This window comes from Psittacula echo (genome assembly GCF_963264785.1).
Source record: "Psittacula echo genome assembly, chromosome: 5".
Lineage (NCBI taxonomy): Eukaryota > Metazoa > Chordata > Aves > Psittaciformes > Psittacidae > Psittacula > Psittacula echo.
Window position 1 is genome coordinate 78964882 of NC_137739.1, and position 21382 is coordinate 78986263.

Below are 21382 nucleotides of genomic sequence, written 5' to 3' on the forward strand. Positions count from 1 at the left end.
TCCATCATTTCCTGTGCTGTTCCCCATTTATTCTAATAAAGATAACTATTTTATAAATATCCATTTCACTCTCAAGCCCCACTTATCTCCTAAGAGCAGAATATTCTGCATTGCAGATGAAAAACATTTCCAAAACCCTATTCGTTGCTTGTAATTCTGTGACACTAGCATCTCTGGAAATCCAGGAGGCGCCTACCTCATCATTACGTTTTCATTTGCCATCAGAAGTCTTTTACCGCACAAAGACTATGACAACAATTCACAACAATTTAGTTTAAAAGTGTAGGAACAAGTAAGAACAGACAGTGACACTGGACAAAATCTCCAGAGTGCATTTAGAGAATAACACAGTTTCAGCTCCTGATGAGTGTCAAGAATTCTTCACGGGTCTTTGGATCTTCCCGGAATACTCCCAACATTGTGCTGGTTACTGTTTTACTGTTCATTTTCTGTACCCCACGCATTACCATACACATATGCCTAGAAGAAATGAGAGGGGAGTCGATAAATCAGGCATATTCAGAAGAAAGAATCCCACAAATTTTTCTTACATGGTCACAGTAAATTCTGGGGAAGTAACAAACCCTCCCTATCCAGAATGGGCATCTGCCAGTAGTACCTCAGCTGTCCTCTATGGAACAGAAAGTCAAATTCCCAGCCCACAAGTGCTGCCTTCTCTCCTCCAATCCTAGGAAAAATCCCACCTTTCTCAGGTGTATTCTGATGATAAGGACATGCCTGTTGCTAGTCCCAGGCTTTGCTTTACTTGAGGAAGCAGAAGGTACACTGAGGCAGAGCACAGACCTAGTGCAGCTGGGACAGCTGACCACACTGCCAGTTGCCACATCTCTGCAGCAGAGCAGGTAGGCACCCACTTCAATGGCTCCAACCCACTGGGCCATCTATGGGCAAGGATTATGACTACTGTCGGTATGCACTCTGCTTCGTAAAGAAGGATGTTACACAGCTACCACAGCCAAAGAGGCAACACACAACATCTGCAGCACACAGCTGGAATCACATGCAGGCCATACACTATCACAGAACAGCTGAGAGTAACTTACGTAGCTTCAATAACCACTCCAACTCCAGCGGGCTGTAAGGCTTCTGTGATGGCTATTGCAATTTGTTTGGTAAGGCGTTCCTGGACTGAAAGAACAACAGGGTGTTCAGAAGCAGTGTTAAATCTGACCAGCATCCATGCACAGCCACTATCTGGACAGCAACACTGAATCCTCACTTCCAAGTGCGCCCGTTCCTCACCACCCGTACACAAGTATTGCTCTTTCTAAGTAATTTTTATTAGTACCAAATCCTCTTTTATGTTTTTAATCCTTGAACAGACCTTTTATTCGCTTGTTAATACTGGAAGTCATTTTGCACTATACCTTTGCAGGAATTGCATTACCGTGATTTGTTACAATGGCTCTTACATTTCCTACTATGCAGTTAGATTTTCTTGCTTCTCTGTTTTCTCTGAACTTTAACATATTTGTTCACTGGTTTTACTGCTACACTATTCATTCCCTGCACACAATTTCTCCTTCTAAGAAAAGGAAATGAAGATTAAAAAATGAGCAAATTAAGGGAACCTACTGTCCTGCAAAGCTTAAGTTCCTGCAGCTCTAGCACTCCCTATCCACTGGTCCAACACCTAATGGCCACTGAGACTTCTGTCACCAAGAACAGGCCAAATTTAACTGCAGGAAGAGGGCAGGCTCAGCCAAATCCAAGGTCTCAGGTCCTGCAGCTTCCTCCACTTCTCAAGGACAAGAAGGCAGGCAGTCCATGACATGGCAGCTCTCACTTCATCTCTTTGAGAAAGCCAACAGGATGCTGGGTTACATCAACAAGGACACCACCAGCAGAGATAAAGCTGTCATCGTCCCATCTACTCAGTGCTTGTCAGGCCACACTTGGAATACTGTGTTCAGTTTTGGTCCCATATATACAAAACTGGACACAAGAGGAAAATTACAGAATCATAGAATAGTTAGGGTTGGAAAGGACCTTAAGATCATCTAGTTCCAACCCCCCTGACATGGGCAGCGACACCTCACACTAAACCATGTCACCCAAGGCATCATCCAACCTGGCCTTGAACACCGCCAAGGATGGAGCATTCACAACCTCCCTGGCCAACCCATTCCAGTACCTCACCACCCTCTCAGTAAAGAATTTCTTCCTTAGATCCACTCTAAACTTCCCCTGTTTAAGTTTGAACCCGTTACCCCTTGTCCTGTCACTACAGTCCCTAAGGAAGAGTCCCTCTCCAGCATCCTTGTAGGCCCCCTTCAGATACTGGAAGGCTGCTATGAGGTCTCCACCCAGCCTTCTCTTCTCCAGGCTGAACAGCCCCAACTTTCTCAGCCTCTCTTCATACAGGAGGTGCTCCAGTCCCCTGATCATCCTCGTGGCCCTCCTCTGGGCTTGTTCCAACAGTTCCATGTCCTTTTTATGTTGAGGACACCAGAACTGCACACAATACTCCAAGTGAGGTCTCACGAGAGCAGAGTAGAGGGGCAGGATCACCTCCTTCGACCTGCTGGTCACACTCCTCTTGATGCAGCCCAGGATATGGTTGAGTTTCTGGGCTGTGAGCGCACACTGAAGCTGGCTCATGTTCATTTTCTCATCGACCAACACCCCCAAGTCCTTCTCTGCAGGGCTGCTCTGAATCTCTTCTCTGCCCAACCTGTAGCTGTGCCTGGGATTGCTCCGACCCAGGTGCAGGACCTTGCACTTGGCATGGTTAAACTTCATCAGGTTGGCATCAGCCCACCTCACAAGTGTGTCGAGGTCCCTCTGGATGGCATCCCTTCCCTCCAGCGTATCAACCGAACCCCACAGCTTGGTGTCATTGGCAAACTTGCTGAGGGCGCACTCAATCCCACTGTCCATGTCACCGACAAAGATGTTGAACAAGACCGGTCCCAACAGCGATCCCTGAGGGACACCACTTGTTACTGGTCTCCAGCTGGACATCGAGCCATTAAAATCTTCCACAATGAGAACAATCAGCCACTGGAATAATCTCCCCAAGGAAGTGGTAGATTCCCTAACAGTGGACACTTGATATTTGGCTGGACAGGGTGCTGAGACATCTAGTCTAGGTCATGCTTTGCCTAGAAAGGTTGGATCAGATGATCCCTGAGATCCTTCCTAATCTGATATTCTATGATTCTTCAAACAAGAATTCTTGAAGGCATCTCTCAAACTATTTGTAGGAGAGTTCACCTCCAGTAGCATCCAACTAGTTTAGTTATTCCTGGCAGCTGTATCTTGTAGCACATTTATCCTCTGAATCAGTTACTGGCTACAACTATTTTTATAGGCAGATGTTACACTTCACTGGAAATGCAGAGGCTGAGGAAGATGACAGATGAGAAACACTTGTTCAACAACACAGTGGGTTTTGTCACACTAAAATTTGCTCAGGTGTACTCCATGTACAATTATCAGTGCCCTGATCTGGCTAGCAAAGAAGTGCACACAACAAAGCCAAAAATTCGTCTGCTTACCTTGTAATCTTCTACTGTATATTTCCACAATCCTGAAAGAGAAAGGAAAAAGACAGTATTATAGTTATTCCTATCTGACCATCACTATTAACTTGACACTACCAAACAAGTCCACCGTACTGATCTGTGTCCTTCCTGGAAATCTGTGCAACACCATGCTGCTGCTCAGCCCCATCCGGCATTGCTCAGGACATCACTCAGCACATCCCTCGGCACATCACTGTGTTTACTGATAGGTTCCCCTTACCCAGAGGGTATTTCAGAGGCAAACCTGTCACTTCTTCTTAGAGCTGCTTCTATTTGCTGTTACTTTTGAATTACTTGTACCACCACACCCCTGCATTACACAGTTGCATGGGAATCCATGTCCAAAGAATCCCTGAAAGCTAATCCTTGAACTGAGGTCAGACTACCTCCTTCTGCTTCAATCTAAACCAAATGCTGTTCTAAGGACTATTCAGACACTGGGATTCCCAGAAGGCTATTGAAATCAAGCAAGAAATGCTTTCAATTCTTGCATTTAACTGTAAATGTAACAAAAACAATGAGACAGAATTGCATTTATTTACAACAGATACTCTCCACCCATATATCACACCATCCTTCACATTTCAATGCAAGGATCACCTTAATACTCCCATCGAACATGACTTCAAGTTTAAGCCATTTGCGGGGCAATGCAAGTGATACTACCATCATTTATTGCCACAGTGCTGTAATCCACACATTTAAGAACAAAGTCTTATAATTACTCTGTAAATCAATGGGTTATTCATGCCAACCTCAAATGCTTAATTACACATCAAGTGGCCATGTAAAGTTGCTACAGAAAGCTTCAATACCCGTCTCATCAGGCTAGACAAAAAGCAGACACTGGCTAGCAGCCTGAGGCACCAGTTACAAGAAACATTTCTGACAACGAGACTTGCCTGCTGCTTTGGAAAGAGAATTATATGCTGAAGACTCCCCTCCAGAAACAAAATGGTTGTGTTACAGCTATTCTAAACAAAGCAACCAAATACTTAGATGAAATATATGGATAGGAAACAAACTTATGCTCAGATATTTTTATACTGCTGTTACATGTAAGAAGTCCTGTAAGCATGTTTATGTAAAAACAATTCTTTGCATTAACATTTTCAAGCCTGAACTTAAAATCCAAAGAAATATGTTTGTTTACTAAATGCAGGTCATCCACAACTACATAAACTCACCATATCAGGCTAATCCTATTATGAAAGATTAGGCCTACAGTACCAGCAGCATCACAAATCTTTGTTTGAACACTGGTTGCATTATGAAGGGCACAAAAGAAAAGCACTATTTGGCCCACCAATCTTTTCATGGTAAGCACACAAAAGCAAGTGAGAAATGAGAACATTTTGTTATACAAGAATCTAATCTTTTCGTTATTGCAGTATACAGGAGTCTTACCCTTGAAAAAGAGGCAAGATTTAACCTTTCAGGCACAGTGCAGGAAGCCTTTCACATACTCATGCATGTTTCTATAATGAGAATACATAGTAGGAAAATTGTACGCTTCTAGCACTGTGTTGCCACTTGCATAAAAAATCACTGAAAACAGTTTTGAGCTTTTTTACACCTGCAGTTTAGAGGTAACAAGAGACCAGAACAAGCACAAATCAACAGATGCACATTACAAATGTGATCCTTAATCCTCCATTCAAGCCCTGCAGAAATGAAGCCAAGTGCTAAAGACAACCTCTTCAGCAAGGATGTTCACCCTCAGAAATCCACCTCAAATAAACCGTTGCACCACTTAAGAAGATCGAGCCACATGAGTGCCAGCCAACACACAAGCCATGAACAGCCACACAGACATCTCCAAAGTGTAAGCAGGTACAGAAGGCAGTCTTTTGCCCAGCAACTGCAGTGCTGATCTTAGAACCTCATCCTACAATTTCAGCAGCTAGGTACAGCCACAGAGAACATGCAGGAAAATAAATTTAAATGTCAAACTGCCCATTTCAGCCTTTTAATCAGAGAAAAGTCCACTCCTATAAGCACTAGACAAGAAGATACCCTCCCTGTAATTTGTTACCTTAACAAAGATGTGACCTCCAAGGGTCCTTCCACTTCCAAACCAACTTCATTGTTGTGCAAGCAGAGCACAGAACAGGGCTGGCTGACTTTAAAACACTGTAATGTCATATCTACCCATTTCTTACCTGCTAAGAAAACCCAGCAGGCATGCAGATTTACAAGGCTAATTCTCATTAGTGTTACTGGAACTACAGCAAGATTAACAGACATATCAGGGAAAGCACAAGCAAAGCCTGTGTGGACTTTTTGAACTACAGCCAATTTTTCAGATTCATTTCTCAGGAAACCCTGCCACTCTGGTCCCCATAATGTGCTTATTGAAGGGATCTACCATCCTCTTCCTCATCAGAACTAGAAAGTATCACTTTATAACAAGATTCAGAGCAACAACCGCTCCAAAGGAAAAAGCTGAGGAAAAAGCTATTTTGTGTAACAAATGGATTTCTCAAGTGCATCATAACTGCTTTGTTTCTTAGGCACTCTCATCAGGTCTTTCACTTGAGTGAAAGAAAGAAATGCCAAATTTATCTGAAGTCGGCCAACAGATGAAAGCTTTAGATTCAGTTTCTATCTATAAAGTGTGCTCATTTGCAGTGTGGAAGTTTTGGATTTTTGTTCTTATCGGTCAATATACGCACAAGTATCAAATAGTTAAGAGACCCCCACTGGTTTTTGTGGCCTGCCTTAGAACATGACCAAATTCTTTGTTGTTCTTGTGTCAGTGCTTCCTGCAGACACCAATGCTTTGGATGCACTACAGCTGTACTACAGTCAACTGATGTGAATTAACACAGAGCTCAAAGACTTATCTGTCCTCTTCACAAAAAACATAATGCTGAGGATTGGTCTAAATCCAAATCCAAATCCAACACAAACTGAGCTGAGCTTTACAGGGGGACCAGATTAGAAAGATTAGCACAGTTAGCACAGCTTGGAATCCTTTTTACAAATTAGGATCACTTTCATTACATTAACACTTACCTAGCAAGCTTGCTGAGGCCAAGTACTTGTTTGTTAGGAAGATAGCCAATATGTACCTAGACAGGAGAACAAACCATTAACAGAATCAAAACCGCACTTCCAAATGCCTATGAAACTCATGCACAGAGAATGAGATGTGCATTCGTTCTGGAACTAACTATGGAACAGTCCAGAAGTCTTAGTATGTGAGAGGAACATGCCGCCATGCAAGGCTGAAAAACTGTGGAGCTAACAGAGACTGCAAATGCCTGGTGAGGTCAGTGTCCTGGTGAAGAACAGCTAAGTTTTCTGAGGGGGAGAAAGATCACAACTCTTCAAGAGTTCCAAGTTCAGGAATGCTACTACATTTGGGTACAAAAAGCAGTCTATTACTCAGTACAGCACTATTCATATAAAATAAACATGGCTTTTCTTTCAAAACCTAAAATGGATTTAGGGAGTGGGAGAGAGAGTGATTGTACTTCACTTCCAATTAAAGTTCTGATGGCAAGAAGTACTTTGCCACCAAATTCAGGCTGCACTTACTGTTGTTCGGGGTTTTCTTCCCCTGCTTTAGTAGTACCATACATCACTGTGCAATTAAGTCAACTTCCATCCTACTCAAGTATGGATTTGCTGAATATTCATACTAAACACAGTTGCACTAAGTTGGAATAAGTTCAGTAGAAAAATACTCAGATACAAAGGTATCTGAGGGGAAAGGCATTTAGCTTCTTGGTTTTAGAAAGCAGCACAGGCTATGAATTCAAGTGGGTTTACAGTTATAATAGATTATAAACCAGCATTGTGTCACTGTACCAAAGACTTGAAAGATTAGCCAAGATACAGTAGGGGAGTGTCAGTGTAGGATTCTGTCTTAGTGCTTTGCCAAGAGGCCCCATCTCAGAATCCTGTATTGCTGTATCTGCAGTCAGAGGTACCACAATGCACCTAATTACCTGGCTAACATGCTCATTCCTATCACTTCTGTTGGGTAATCAACCTACTGACACCTGAAAAGACATGAAACATTTCAAAGTGAGACATAACTTAGAAGCAAACGTTGAATCCTGTTCCCCATTGACTGTTTTTGTGAATTTCTTAGTTCCATTTAAGATAGGACTGCAAATTCAAGACCTACTGGTCGGTATTTGCAGCCTGTTTGATGTACCCAACAGGAGAATGGTTAGTCTGAGAATATTTAGAGGCATACCAAGTCATTTAGCAGACCATTATACGAGCAGGACCGATTCGGTGTTTGCGAGGAGATTTCTCCAAACCACACAGGCTAAACAGCTAGATGTAAAAAGAATGCATATATTGCCGCAGGAGTAACAAAGAGGATAATAGGCAAAATAGAAAGCTTGCACAGAAAAAGAAGTTACCTTTATTTCCAGTATAAAATACTAACAGTGAGAAAAAGCAGAGGAAATTGAGTTGACTCAACTAAATAAATGGCTGGTTTCTGTTCAGGTATTTTATTTTTGGGAGACAGTTTACTTGGAACATATGTGGTACTGATTGAATTTTATAGACAACAAAAGCATTTGCTACTCCCTGGCCTGTGAGTACTTTATGATATAACAGATGGATCAGAATAAGCTCCATCCTTCTGTGCTGATACGGGAGTGAAGAGGCTGAAATATGCTGAAGGGACTACCCATTCTGAACTCTTCGTCACGTTTACAGTGGTTAACTTGAGAGTTTTTATTTACTTTTTAAAGTTGTTGGCATCACAATTTCAACACCCTCTGGAACACCAGCTCCTTTCATGGGAGTCCCAATCTAAGCACCCTCCTGCTAGTCAATTTTGACCACCCTCTCCCTGATGGGGCTCGTTTATTTAAGACAGGGCTACTAATCAGAAGCTTGTTCTGCACACAGAGGGTTCCCGAGGTGAATGTGCACCAGATAGCTCTGAGCCAGAAGCTAAATCCGTGACAGAGCCAGTGTGCAGGGTGAGCTGGTTTAATATCAAGATGTCTGCCCTCAAGGCTTGCTGCTGCTTCATGAAGAAGAGCTTTGATATTAAATGTCAGAAACCATTAGATTACAGAGACTAGGAAAGGTTGAGCATTATATTTTAGGAGCTTAAATACAAATAAAACTCACATTAAGAAGGTCTTTCTTATTTGTATTCTGAAGATTAACTTCCAGAATCATAGCCGTAAGCAGTAAATACTTAAAGCCTTAAAAGCTTTGTAGTTACAGCTACAAAAGGTCTTTTACATGTACTTTAGGTCTTTTATCATATATTCCCACATTTGTTTTGTGAGGAAGAGTTACCTTTCCAACAAATGGAACGAGATGATGCTCACACAATGAGAACATGTCTATGTCCTTCACAATTACCATCTCATCATGATCTTCATCAAAGATGGCGTCATTCAGAACATCTGAAATTAAAGATTCACATTAGAAAAAAAATAAACACAGAAGCATGGAAGGTTCTTCCAGCCAGTATCTGAGAAGTCTTGTAGCAAGAGCACAGCTTTCTCAGTACTACAGACTTAAGGGATAGGATACAGGAGGCAAGTAAAGACTAACATCACAAGTACGCTTCAGTTTGAATATGGTCATACAGTTGCCACAGTGCTATGTCAAACTACTACATGCTACACCAGAAGTCAGCCTGTAGTGTTTTATTTAAATAGTAGGATGAGTCCAGATCAGAAGGAGTCTAGTCTTAGCAGAATTATTGACATGTTAAGAGGAGGAGAGGATGCCTCAAAAATGGGCTTTCATTAGTGCTTCCACATACCACAAGCAAAGCTGAGCCTGAGGTTTGAGAAAAGCTAAGCCATCACAGCAGTTTTTTCAAACACTTCAACACCAGCATCACTGTTTTCAAGGAGGGTTTGCACTTAAATAAGATACTCTTATTTCATCCTGAAGCACACCAGTCAGCAGCTGTTTAGGTACAGACAAAAGTTGAAGAGACAGATTTGTATGCACAGATCAGGGAGCGATTCACTGTGTCCCAAACTGAAGGCAGGCATGTGTATGCATACTCCGGCCTAATTCTGCACCTCAGAGTTAACAGAATTGAAGTGGAGAAACCCACAAAGACAGAAGGAAGAAGAGAGAGCTCAGTAAGAAAAGGAATACATAACGTGACACTTTGCTAGCATCAAAATTTAGCAGGACAGATCCTCAGTTGAGTTTCCAGATTTAGCAGTCCTCTGACAAGTCCCCTAGCAATCCTGACACAGGTTAGAGCAGATCACTATAATCTTCACAAAGATTGCAGGCAGCTGGACCATGCTTGGAGAGGTTAAAAGCAGAACAGCCTGAAGAGACCAAGCCTTTTGAAGGACAAGAGAAAAAAGCTGTATAGAAAAGAGAGATTAGAGATAACAGCAAGAGAGAACAAGCTGTACAGAAGGGCTGATAATCAGAACAAGGAACTCTGCAAACAACTTAGCCTGAAGACACACTGACACTTGGAGTTACTTTCGGGAACCAGTCACATACACCAGGACGAGAAGGAACCATTTGCTTAGGGACTGCCCTGCTTCAGCCGCAGTGGAGCTCAGCACCTGCAGTGGCAATTACACAAATCTAATAGTCATGTCTGCTCTACTTGCCTTTATGCCTTCCCCTGACATGCACGTACACCTAATGGCCACCATCTGTTGTCAATAATGTATCATCATCATGGAGCATTTTAATTTCCTGTTTGCTATCAGCACTACACAGGTAACCCTGGAAACTGTGCACAAGATGTTCTGCCTGCGATGCATGTTCTTTCCTGGAATGGCTGGCAACCTGCAAGACAGCAAAGCTGAACCCAGAAGGCTTTTGATCAGGTCAGAGAGCAGCAGTACGGGGCATGAAAGAGCCCAGGAAACAACTCTGTAAAGGCTCGTGAATTTGTTCTTCAAATTTCAAAGCCTAGTTTACACCAAGCTGGCAAGAATTCTGATTACATAGGAGCATCATGTGGTTGTATAACTATGAATTCAGCAGGAATAGCCAGAATCCAAAACAGAGCAGGCTCAGAGAAGAGGGAAGAGGAGACAGAGCAGCTGTCTGGGTTCTTAGTCCCCTCCTGCAGCACTCTGCAGCTGTACCATTTCTACAGCAGAAAGGCAAACAGAGCTCTCGCAAAACCTGCTACTATGAGCACCATTATTAAAACAAAATGCAAACAGAGCCACAGAGCATCTCCAGAGTGATTGCTGCTGTTATTAGACCACAGCTTGGCTCATACCAGCCTTGCCAGGAGTGCATCAGATGTCCAGTGTTAGATAAGGATTTATGTCAGCACACTCTCAAAGCAGACTGTTCAGAACAATCAAACACAGCCATGCTCTCATTCAAAGTCATGACAATGTGTGACACAGGGTAAGGCTAAAGCTGTAACAGAAGGTACTTCAGCCATGAAGTCTCATATATATCTACATATATATGCATAGGCACACTTATTTATATATAAAATATGCATGAATAGGTCCTTACAAACTTTATCTAAGGAACCTAACTCCATCATGGGAATGCTGAAGACTCATGCTGTATCATGGAGGCAGCTGTTATCCTATTTTAAAGCTGGTAGAAGAAGAAGGTTAAGTGACCCATGAAGCATCACACAGGTAATTTCAGAAACAAAATGCATCCTTCTCATGGCTAAAGCAATCAAGCTTTAGAGGTGTGTAAGCAAACAGATCCGTGTGCTAAGAACATAACCACAGAGCTGGAGGATGCTTCATGTTTCTCATTTATACGGGTCTTGCCAATTTTGCACCTTAGATATAATATTGTAGCCAGAGCACAGTTGATACCTGCTCAGCTGCACAACCTCCGCAGCTGTGCCTGCAGCATGCTGATTTTAAGTCAGCACTTGTTACTCCTTGCAAAGGAGGACCAGAACCCATAAAAGAAGAAACCAGGTTAGTGGTTTTATCTAACTTGGTCTGCCTTTTTGTGCACGCGTGTGTGTCATTCAATTTGCAACAGCCACAAACAGAGCCCCAAGAAGCTCAGCCTGCATTCTGCAGCACACGTTCTGGACAACTTAACAGAGCTGAAAGGACAGAAGGGAAAACAAGCCCTCAGATTAACCAGGCCAGAAACAAAGCTGAGGATAAATTCAGGCCTCTTTTGCCATTCTTTCATTTGGAGGCCCCAAAGCATTTATTCCTGACACTCAGGACAAGATCCAGAAGTCATGTTGTCTCTCCTCAGGCCTGTCCCAGTTCACACAGAGCAATGTGGCTGTTACAGTGGCTGCATCTCTCAGCTCTAAAATACTCACCTGCCTTTTTAATGCACCTGCATCTTCCCCATCCCTTCCTCCTGTGACACCAGGACCTTCAAAGCAAAAGTCTACAGGGTTTTTAGAGGGATGAGGGCTTGAAGTAAACATTGCTAGCTTGGTTTCCTAACAAAGCGAGGCACCTGAAGCTCAGATGGGCTCCTCAACAGCCTGCTAGTTAACACAGAAAGGAGATTCTTCCTCTCAAATGAAGCAACACTTTCACTCCCTCCAAGTACCACCTACGTAATCACCCACATCAGTAGGATAGGATCAGCATTTCCTCCGCTAGCAAGAGGATAAGCATGTTCATATATCATCCCTTGGCCTCTCATAGTCACACCTCCTTCACATTGCTTTTATCAGCAACAGCTCTGTTCAAGTGCTGCCACTAAGCCCTTTCCATAAGCCAAAGAGATTGCAAATATCCCCATTTTCATTTTTCACCACCCCAGAAAAGCTAAGGGAATTTACTGCTTAAGTCCTTAAGCCTAGACATATCATGTTAACTAAAAGCTAACATCCAAGTTAAAATAGATGGCTGGGAAGAACGGAACAAAACCAAACATTTTATGTACTGTCAGGGTGCTCTCCGGATTATTCCAGCTGATTTTGCCTTCAACACAAAGCTCAAGTCCTGGTATAGAAACTTCAGTGAGCTCTTAAAACTAATTAGTCAACTCTACAGCAAGCTAACTACTGAAACAGCAGAATTAATTCTGCTGCCTTTATCTTCAAAAAGAGTTGATAAAAGCAAACATCAGAATTGAATGAGAAAGACCTTTCAGGATTTTGCGTCAGAGCTAAGCAAAAAGACCTGTTGCTATAGAAACTATTTGCATGGCTTTAATGTGACACAGGAAAGCAAAAGCACCTCTGGCAACCAAAGACACAAGAACCCACCCAGCATATGGCTCAGTAGGTGAAGGGAATGAAGGATGGCAGCACTCTGGAGAGCAACACTGCATCAGCTTCACAGCACTTCAAGTGTCCCATTTTTATTATGCCTGGGAGACAGAAGAATGATATAGGCTGTTCTACGAGTTAAAGTACTTCCCCATGGTGCTAAGTTGCCTCACTGCTCCACTTCAGAGTAGTCAGACTGAGGATTGTTCAGTGTCAACAGAAAAAAAGGCAGCCTCAGACAGTCCCCTGAGCTCATGAATCCTGCTAGAGACATAAGGTTCTCCCGATACCCATTACACAGCTGGTCACTGACAGCGCCTATGCTCTCTATGGTGACCTGTAAGTCACAGCAGGCAGCTGAGGCCATCACAGGAATGAGTTCAGGCCAAGGGAGGCAGACATCCTGTGAGAGTGGTGTGGCAAGTCACACCATAGCAATGCCTATTAGTTTGGACAAACTAAGATACAGGCTGAGGTCAGGTACCTTCTGCTCTCTTGGGAACACAGACAAAACCAATAACAGGGTACCTAGAACAAAATAGTAATGGGCCATGGTTTGGAGGATACTCCAGAACAGCAGTGCCATAAGCCAGACACCAAAGGCTAGCCATCCAATGAGGTATAACCAGCTGGGGTGTGTTGGCAGCCACCTTTGAATGTGTTTCTCAAGTGCCTCTTCATCTGAATACAGATGTAACTAACAGAGCAGGAGACATGAACTAACAGCTGAACGTGTGATGGGGAAACCAACAGACTACAAGGGCAGAATTAAATCTGGAAGGAAACTGCTGTGAAAGCCTTTCAGTTGCTTCTGGGTAAGCAGTAAGTTTTAAAGTCAAAACTGAATTACTTTATTTATTCATGTGATGACACTACAGGTAACTGTAGTTAGAGAAAATATTCCAGAGAAGAAACAATTATTGCAGGTTTTCAGTATTAAAAAGGTACCAGGAGTTTATTATGCACACAGAGAAGAGAATCAGGCTACAAAAGCACTCAGTCATATAGTTGGTACTGCTGCAGAAATTTAATGACTTCAGGATAATAAGAAAGAGGGTAAACTGGGTATGCCATTTGCTTCAAGAAGTCTTGAAGAGCTCTAGAAAATAGCCACAGCCTATGATGCCACATTATTAAATAAGCAATAGACTTCAAGAGCTGCAGAGAAAAATTAGATGGGCATTATGTGGCTTCCTTCCTATAACACACCTTCCTAGCAGAAACCTGACAGAGAAACCTCAGACACAGAGGAATCTACAAGTTTGTGACTAATATTTCAGATTTCATCACTGCCACATCAAAGGACTAGAAACAGACATTCAGCTTCCAACAGGAACATTTGTTTCATAAACAAAACTTAATTCCTCAGTTACCAGAACAGAGGTGAACCAGATGTCTAATTTAAGACATACCATAGAAGCAAAGATGGAGAAAAAGCATTATTGCTATTCAACTAATTCTGGCCACTATTTGTACGGATTTATTCTCCTATGAGACACTTTCCATGTTGCTGTGGGAGACTCAAGTCTATTCGTAAGCGATCAGTTATTGCAGACTCTCAGATAAAGCTAAGATTAGGTTCTAGGAGTTGTTCTCTGCCAGGAGGTTTATTAATATGTGGGAAAGCGGGATTATGGAGATACTCATTAAAATGTATCAGGATTTCAATAACAATTTCAATGTCTCATGTCATAGAAGGTGCTGAAAGTCCCCTTGTCCACACTTTCTGAAATCAAAACAGAAGAAAAAAAAAAAATCAGAGAAGACAAAACACTTTGGAAAAGCAACATGATCAGGAGCCTTGAGTAGGTAAGATCTGAGATGTTAAGACATTTATTACAGTCCCAACAAAATTGCAAACAAGCTTGGTGTTACTTGAGCATTAATGGGCAGGGGAGATCATCCTGGGAAGTCCAACAGTCCTAGTTTCCAGCAGAAGTTTCACTGCATGAAATACCTCTTTCAGCATGGTAGGCTTCATGCATGTGGGGGTACAGGTTGAGGAAAGAAACCCCCAAGAATCTTACTCTGTACAACCCAGTATATCCCACCCTCTGATTTACAAGAAAGAAGCCATTGCTATACCACAATAATGCTGATGCTTGAATTACTAATAGGTTATACTGTTGCATCTATGGAAAGAGAACTAGCGGTATCTTTTTTTGCAGGAAAGAATAAAGTAACTCACCAGCTCTTAGCAAAGGGCAGCGCTGTTGATCAAACAGTCTTGTTTGTTTAAGACACTGCCTGTCTATTTTATGTAGTGATGCTTAGCACCTCTCATCCACAGCAAACTAAGCAAGCTTGGAAAATTTATGAGCTTACACCATGGCTGTCATCTGTCAAAATACCAAATCCACAGACAAGATGATGAAGAAAGAGTATTAAGGTTGTACTTTCACCACAGGAAAAGCAACATTCACACTGTTCAGTTAGTCTACTCCGTAAGACTTAACTAGCTAGTACTTGCTTTAAAATAAAAGCTGCACAGCAGAGTCACTTAGCTTTCAGGGAAATAAGGCATGCAAGCAGCCTTTCAAACCACAGAGCTTCAGAGAGAGAAGTTACCCTCTCCCAGATTTCCGATTTTCATTTTCTTGTTAAACATGCTGAAAGGACAGCAGAATCTGCTTGAAAGCTAACACACCTACCAAAAAAAAAGTCTTCCAGCCTTCATTCATGTAACAGCTAGCACCACTACCAACAAACACAGTTTAATGAGTATGCTGTGTTCCTTAGAGTGCTTATGGATGATGAAACCAGGTTAACTTCCCACTGTAGACACAGGCAGCTTGTTCAAACTGTGCCTAATATTTCCTATGGGATTACACAATCAGAACCAACCCCTTTATGATTTACCATTTGAAGTTGGCATCATTGACATTGACTGTAGCTAACACTTTCTGTAACTTAGCAGTTAGCTCTGCTTAGCAAGATGTAACCAAAGCTGAAGACTTCAGAATCAAAGTTAGTACTGTCTGCAATCTTGTATTTCCATTTATTCACTCATTTTCTGCATCTGCACACACATGTGCTTTGTAGCATTTATAGAGACCCACAGACAGCACCTCCAAGTATGACATTAAGCCTTTGGTAAAAGGACAGACAAATCTCTCAAGGTACAGCCTTCGTGTGGCAGGCAATTGCCTGAACCAACTCTAAGAAAGCTAAAGGCAACTGCTATCAGCATTCCTGCTGTTAGCCTTTATCAAACAAGACGACAGGTTATTGTTTTGTTATATAATTTACTTCCAGAAGTACGAAGCTGATAGATCTGACTCTGGAAAAGAAAACATGTTCTTGGATACTCATGCAGAAGCACTGCATGAAATTCAGAAGTGATATTGTTAGTATCTTGTCTGCTCTGCCATCCTCACCAACACATTAAGAGGTTTCCCTTGGAATGGCTGTTGGTCTACACAGAAACCCAGGTGTGAACTGCTAGCACTTTTTAATCTGGTCCCCAGGTGGATTTCATTTGAAGTCACTGGAGACATTCTTGCTGCTCCAGTGGAAGTTTGGTGACTTTGTATGTCATGTATAGAAGCAAGATCTATATATTTGAATACATTTTGTCAAAGAAAGGCTGAAGCCTTTGGTAAAGCGAGGATTAATACAAGAAAAGACAATCTAGAAAGAACAGGAGACAAATCTACACATTTAGCAAGTAAACTCTACTAATGGCTCTGAAATACAATACTGACCAGCTGCAGAACACAGACAGCAAAGACAAATAAGGGGTAAAGCAGGAACACTGTTATTCTGCATTATGAAAAAGAAGCTGGAAAACAGAATCAGCTTCTGTGTTACATGAATCTGAATGAAGAGAAGGGTCAGAATTTAGATGTAATCTTCCCTACAACACTACAAAGCTATGGAAAGTACAAAAATACAAATAAAATCAGGTGTCAGGGGAGCAAAACAACAAGATCCAGGAAAGATCAAGTAACCAACACATATAACCATGCCCCAAATGTATTATATTCTCAGACACACAGTAACCAAAAAGATCATAGAACAGTTTGTGTTGGACAGGACCTTAAAGATCACCCAATCCAAACCCCCTTGAACAGACAGGGAAACCTTCCACTAGATCAGGTCCCTCGAAGCCCTGTCCAACCTGGCCTTGAATGTTTCCAGGGATTGAGGATCCACAACTTCTCAGGACAACCTGTTAAAGTGCCCCACCACCCTCATTGTAAAAGATTTCTTCCTGAGATTTGGTCTGAATCTACCCTCTTTTAGTTTATAACCATTACCCCTTCTCCTGTCACAACAGGCCCTACTAAAATGTCTGTCCCCACTTTTCTTATAAGCCCCCTTTGAGCACTGGAAGCTGCTCTAAGGTCTCCCAGAAGCCTTCTCTTCTCCAGGCTGAACAACCCCAGCTCTCTCAGCCTGTCTCCATAGCAGAAGTGTTCCAGCCCCTAAGCATCTCCATGGATTCCTCTGGACTCACTCCACAGGTCCATGTCCTTCCTATGCTAGGGACCCCAGAGCTGGATGCAGTACTGCAGGTGGGGTCCCACTAAAGCAGAGCAGGAGAGTGGGAGAATCACCTCCCTCAACCTGCAGGTCACACTGCTGGTGAAGCAGCCCAGCATACAGTTGGCTTTCCAAGCTGCACACTGGCAGGTCACATCCTTTTCATACAGCAGTACCCCCAAGTCCTCCTCCACAGGCTGCTCTCAACCCCTCCACCCCCAGCCTATGCTGATACTAGGGGTTGCCCCAGCCCAGGTCCAGGACCTTGCTGTATAACCTGGGCCAGCACCTCACCACTCTCACAGGGAAGAAATTCTAATGGCATCTAATGTAAATCTATCCTCTGTCAGTTTAAAGTCATTCCCCCTTGTCCTATCCCTACAGGCCCTTGTCAAAAGTCTCTCTACAGCTTTATTGTCAGCTCCTTAGGTACCAGAATGCTGCTCCAAGGTCTCACCAGAGCCTTCTCTTTTCTGGAGTAGATTACACCTTTTTTTCCTGTTATATATGGAAAATTAAAATGCCATCACAAACTAATGGCTTTTCTCCTGCCTACCCAAGGCAGATAGGCAGACAGACTCAGAAGGCTGATTTTAAATCCTGCAGCTATACTACCATTCACTATCTTGGCTCATCTTCATCAGCTGAAGATAGGTGTCTTTGCTTCTAACCCTGTATTTGTACAATCACCACCACAAAGCTTCTACTTGGCAAGCCTTTTATGGAAAGATGGGAATTAAAGATATTGTGTCTGTTACCCTCTGCCTGCTGGGGGGTAAACCTGAACACTGCTCCTCAACATATCCCACAAACCACTGCTTTTACATCTGCCTATCCAGACAGTTCCACATAAGGAGCCAAATAACCTGTAAAATAAACCTGAGAAAATAAGAAGTCAGGACTGCTTTTTATTGGCTTTCGGAGTTGTTTTTTTGTGTTTGATTTTTGTCGATTTGCTAGATGCTGTGGACTTGTTCTTCAGCTACAGCACTTTTTTCTGTGTCTAGTAAAGAAGACTTCCTCTTGGAAGACTGAAAGCTTGGCATAGAATCATAGAATAGTTAGGGCTGGAAAGGACCTTAAGATCACCTAGTTCCAATCCCCCTGACATGGGCAGGGACACCCCACACTAAACCATGTCACCCAAGGCATCATCCAACCTGGCCTTGAACACCGCCAAGGATGGAGCACTCACAACCTCCCTGGGCAACCCATTCCAGTGCCTCACCACCCTCTCAGTAAAGAATTTCTTCCTTAGATCCAATCTAAACTTCCCCTGTTTAAGTTTGAACCCGTTACCCCTTGTCCTGTCACTACAGTCCCTGATGAAGAGTCCTTCCCCAGCATCCTTGTAGGCCCCCTTCAGATACAGGAAGGCTGCTATGAGGTCTCCACGCAGCCTTCTCTTCTCCAGGCTGAACAGCCCCAACTTTCTCAGCCTCTCTTCATACGGGAGGTGCTCCAGTCCCCTGATCATCCTCGTGGCCCTCCTCTGGACTTGTTCCAGCAGTTCCATGTCTTTGTGCGTTATGCAAGAAGATGTGAGTAGCTGGAAAGTAAAAGGATTCTCCACCTGAAGAAGGAATGTTGTTAGTATCACAGCTTCATTTCCCAGAAAAGAGCAGTCCAAGAGTACTGCACCCAGCTGTGACACTTCCTACTCTAAGGGATAACACAGCTCTCTCCCAGGCATGAATATTCAGAGGCAGGAGCTATCCAGAACTACTCTGCACACTGAAATGTGAGAGATTAGGACAGACTATTCAGGTCCCAGATAATCCACACTGGAGCAGGAATAAAGCTGTAAAAAATCTGAAGGGAACTTGAGGCTCCGCACACACCTGGCAGAAAGATGAGAGGGCTTAAGACAGGCAGCAACCTCACCCAGGTTCAGCTCAAATTCATGCTCAGAAACTATCACTAAAAAAAAAAATCCCATGTTAGAGACTAGCAGGATAACCAAGAGACCTCCTGTGCGTTAGAGCAGTGGACACACATGCAGTTCCCAAATGAGAAGTTATTCCTGGTAGATAAAGGATTATGCCCCAAGACCCTGACGAAACCTCATCTCAAACAGATCATACAGAAGGACTGAAGGAAGAGAGGAACAAGGATGGCCATTGCAGCACAGAGCCTATTTTCAGAGGTGAACCTGAAAATCTGGTTTGATTTAAAGTGCAAAAGAAAAACCAACACAGAAAAGCTGCTCCTGGGGCAAGCTAGGACACAACACCGGCACAAGTATAAGTTGCCACTGAGTAAGTTAATGTCGGAAGTTGTATGCAATATGATTTCAGAAGACTAAGAGCAGAGAGGTGAAAAAGAAACTAAACACAGAAGGCATCCTTCAAGTTGAAGCACAGTGCGCTTACAGAACAGACTCCAGGGGGTTAGCAGGAGCTACCTGATGCCAACCATCAGCATAGCTCAGCTGCAGCACATTGATGCTGTTCTGGGGCAGGCTCCACACACCAGTGCTGTACTCCGGAGGGCAGACCAGGATCATCTGCTTCCTTACTCACACGCAAAAGGTCCTTGCTGACAGTATTTGCCTCCCTTATGCACTAACAGGAACTTGCTTTTTACCGTAAGAGGGAGCAAAAGGGGAATTCCCCAGCTGGGAAAGGCTCGTTAATGGAAAGACTAAGAAGAAAACTGATGTAAATACGAAGTTTTCAATTAAGATTTACTCTGCAATATAACCAAGAGACACCTTTGGAGTCGCTGGTGATGGGGAGGATAAATCCCACCCAGCTCCTCTCCTCCTGCCCTCAGGGAGGGCTCACAGGCAGCAAGCAGATAAGGGGGCAGGGATGTGAACCCGGGACCCCTTTCTGTACCAGCATCTACTGCTAGGACACTGAGATGCGTCAGGAACCTCCCTGACCTCCTCCTTTCTCCTTACCGCACTTCCTCAAGTTTAATTCCCACCCTTGAAAAACCTCACCTGCTAAAAGCATCAGCAGAAGTGGCCTTTCTCGGAGAAAAATTCAAACCACCCATGTCTGCTGATAGACGCAAATGCACTACCCGGGCTGAACACAGCCTAGCTCAGCTGGGGACAGAGGAAAGTACAATCAGTAAGTTTCTATGCCAGAGCTTGAAAAGTTTATGCTGGAGAAAAGGAAGTAAAAGCACTTGTTCTGATCACCGAAACCAGAAGCACGGAAGTTTATGACAGAACGTGAACTTCACCGGCATAGAGCTTAAAAAGAGGGAAGGAGACGACAGAAAGACCCCGAGGTGTTCCTAATGCTAATGACAAGGGGCATTAGACTGCCGGTACTGTGGCAGGGCAGTGGCGAAGCAATACAGTGGGAAAGCCAGCCCCACGGCTGGTATGAAAGCAGCAAGCTCCAGCTCCGCCGCCCGGAGCCCTCCCCGGGGGAGAACACCGGCCCGCCCGCCCGGGGCAGCACTCCCTACCCGAGATGGTCTCCTGGTAGCCCTTGGTGAAGAACTGCATGGCTGTGGCCGCCCTCCAGGGCGTCTTCAGCAGCCCCTGCCGCTCGGGGTCCTCGCCCAGCGAGCGCAGGATGGTGGTGTACGCGGCCGCCAGGCTGGGCAGGCTCAGCTCGTTGTCCTCCTCGCTGCGGGGCCGCTCGCCCCGCCACCCGTCCCCGCCACCGCCGGGGGCACCGCGCGGCTTCTCGGCCACCGCCGACGGGGAAGCGGAGGGCGGCGGCGGCCTGTCCTGCCGCGCGTACCCGTTACAGCCCCGCGCCGCCTCCATGGGCGCCGGCAGGGCCCGGCCGCCGAGAGGACAGAGCGCTGCGGTGGAGCCCGGAGCCCTCAACCCTCCCGCCAGGCACTGCCGCAGCCCGAAGCCGCGCTCCCGCCCGCCGCCTCAACCGCCCGCTTTATAGCGCCCGCGCCGCTGCCATTGGCAGCCGCCGTTACGTCACCCGCTGTGCGATGAGCCGGCCGGTCTCAGCCCGCCACGACAGGGTGGCGTCGGGAGTCGGGGACCCGGGGATGCCGGCAGGCAGAGACCCCCTTCATCCCCAGGGGATGGATGGGGAACGTCCTGCTGGGGTGCTGGTCCTTGCCCTGCGCACCAGGTTCCAACACCCTTCATTTTCCCTTCACCCTGTCTACCTTGGAGAGCTGGTCCTTTTGCTTCCAGCGTGATGCTGGTGCATTCTGCTTCACAGCCCCCCAGTGCTGCTGGAACACTGTCATACCCGTCCTG

At 44.3% G+C, this 21382-nt stretch overlaps 1 protein-coding gene across 1 annotated transcript; it reads right to left on the reverse strand.

The window, feature by feature from the left end:
• Nucleotides 1-353: 353 nt before the first annotated feature.
• On the reverse strand, nucleotides 354-20985 carry GCH1 (GTP cyclohydrolase 1; the record flags this gene model as incomplete). Its single annotated transcript, XM_080617932.1, has 6 exons — nucleotides 20617-20985; nucleotides 8832-8941; nucleotides 6567-6622; nucleotides 3522-3553; nucleotides 1065-1149; nucleotides 354-480 (listed from the first exon to the last, which is right to left on the reverse strand). The coding sequence occupies exons 1-6, from the start codon at nucleotides 20921-20923 to the stop codon at nucleotides 354-356; spliced, it is 717 nt and encodes a 238-aa protein (XP_080474058.1). The 5' UTR covers nucleotides 20924-20985.
• Nucleotides 20986-21382: the final 397 nt, after the last annotated feature.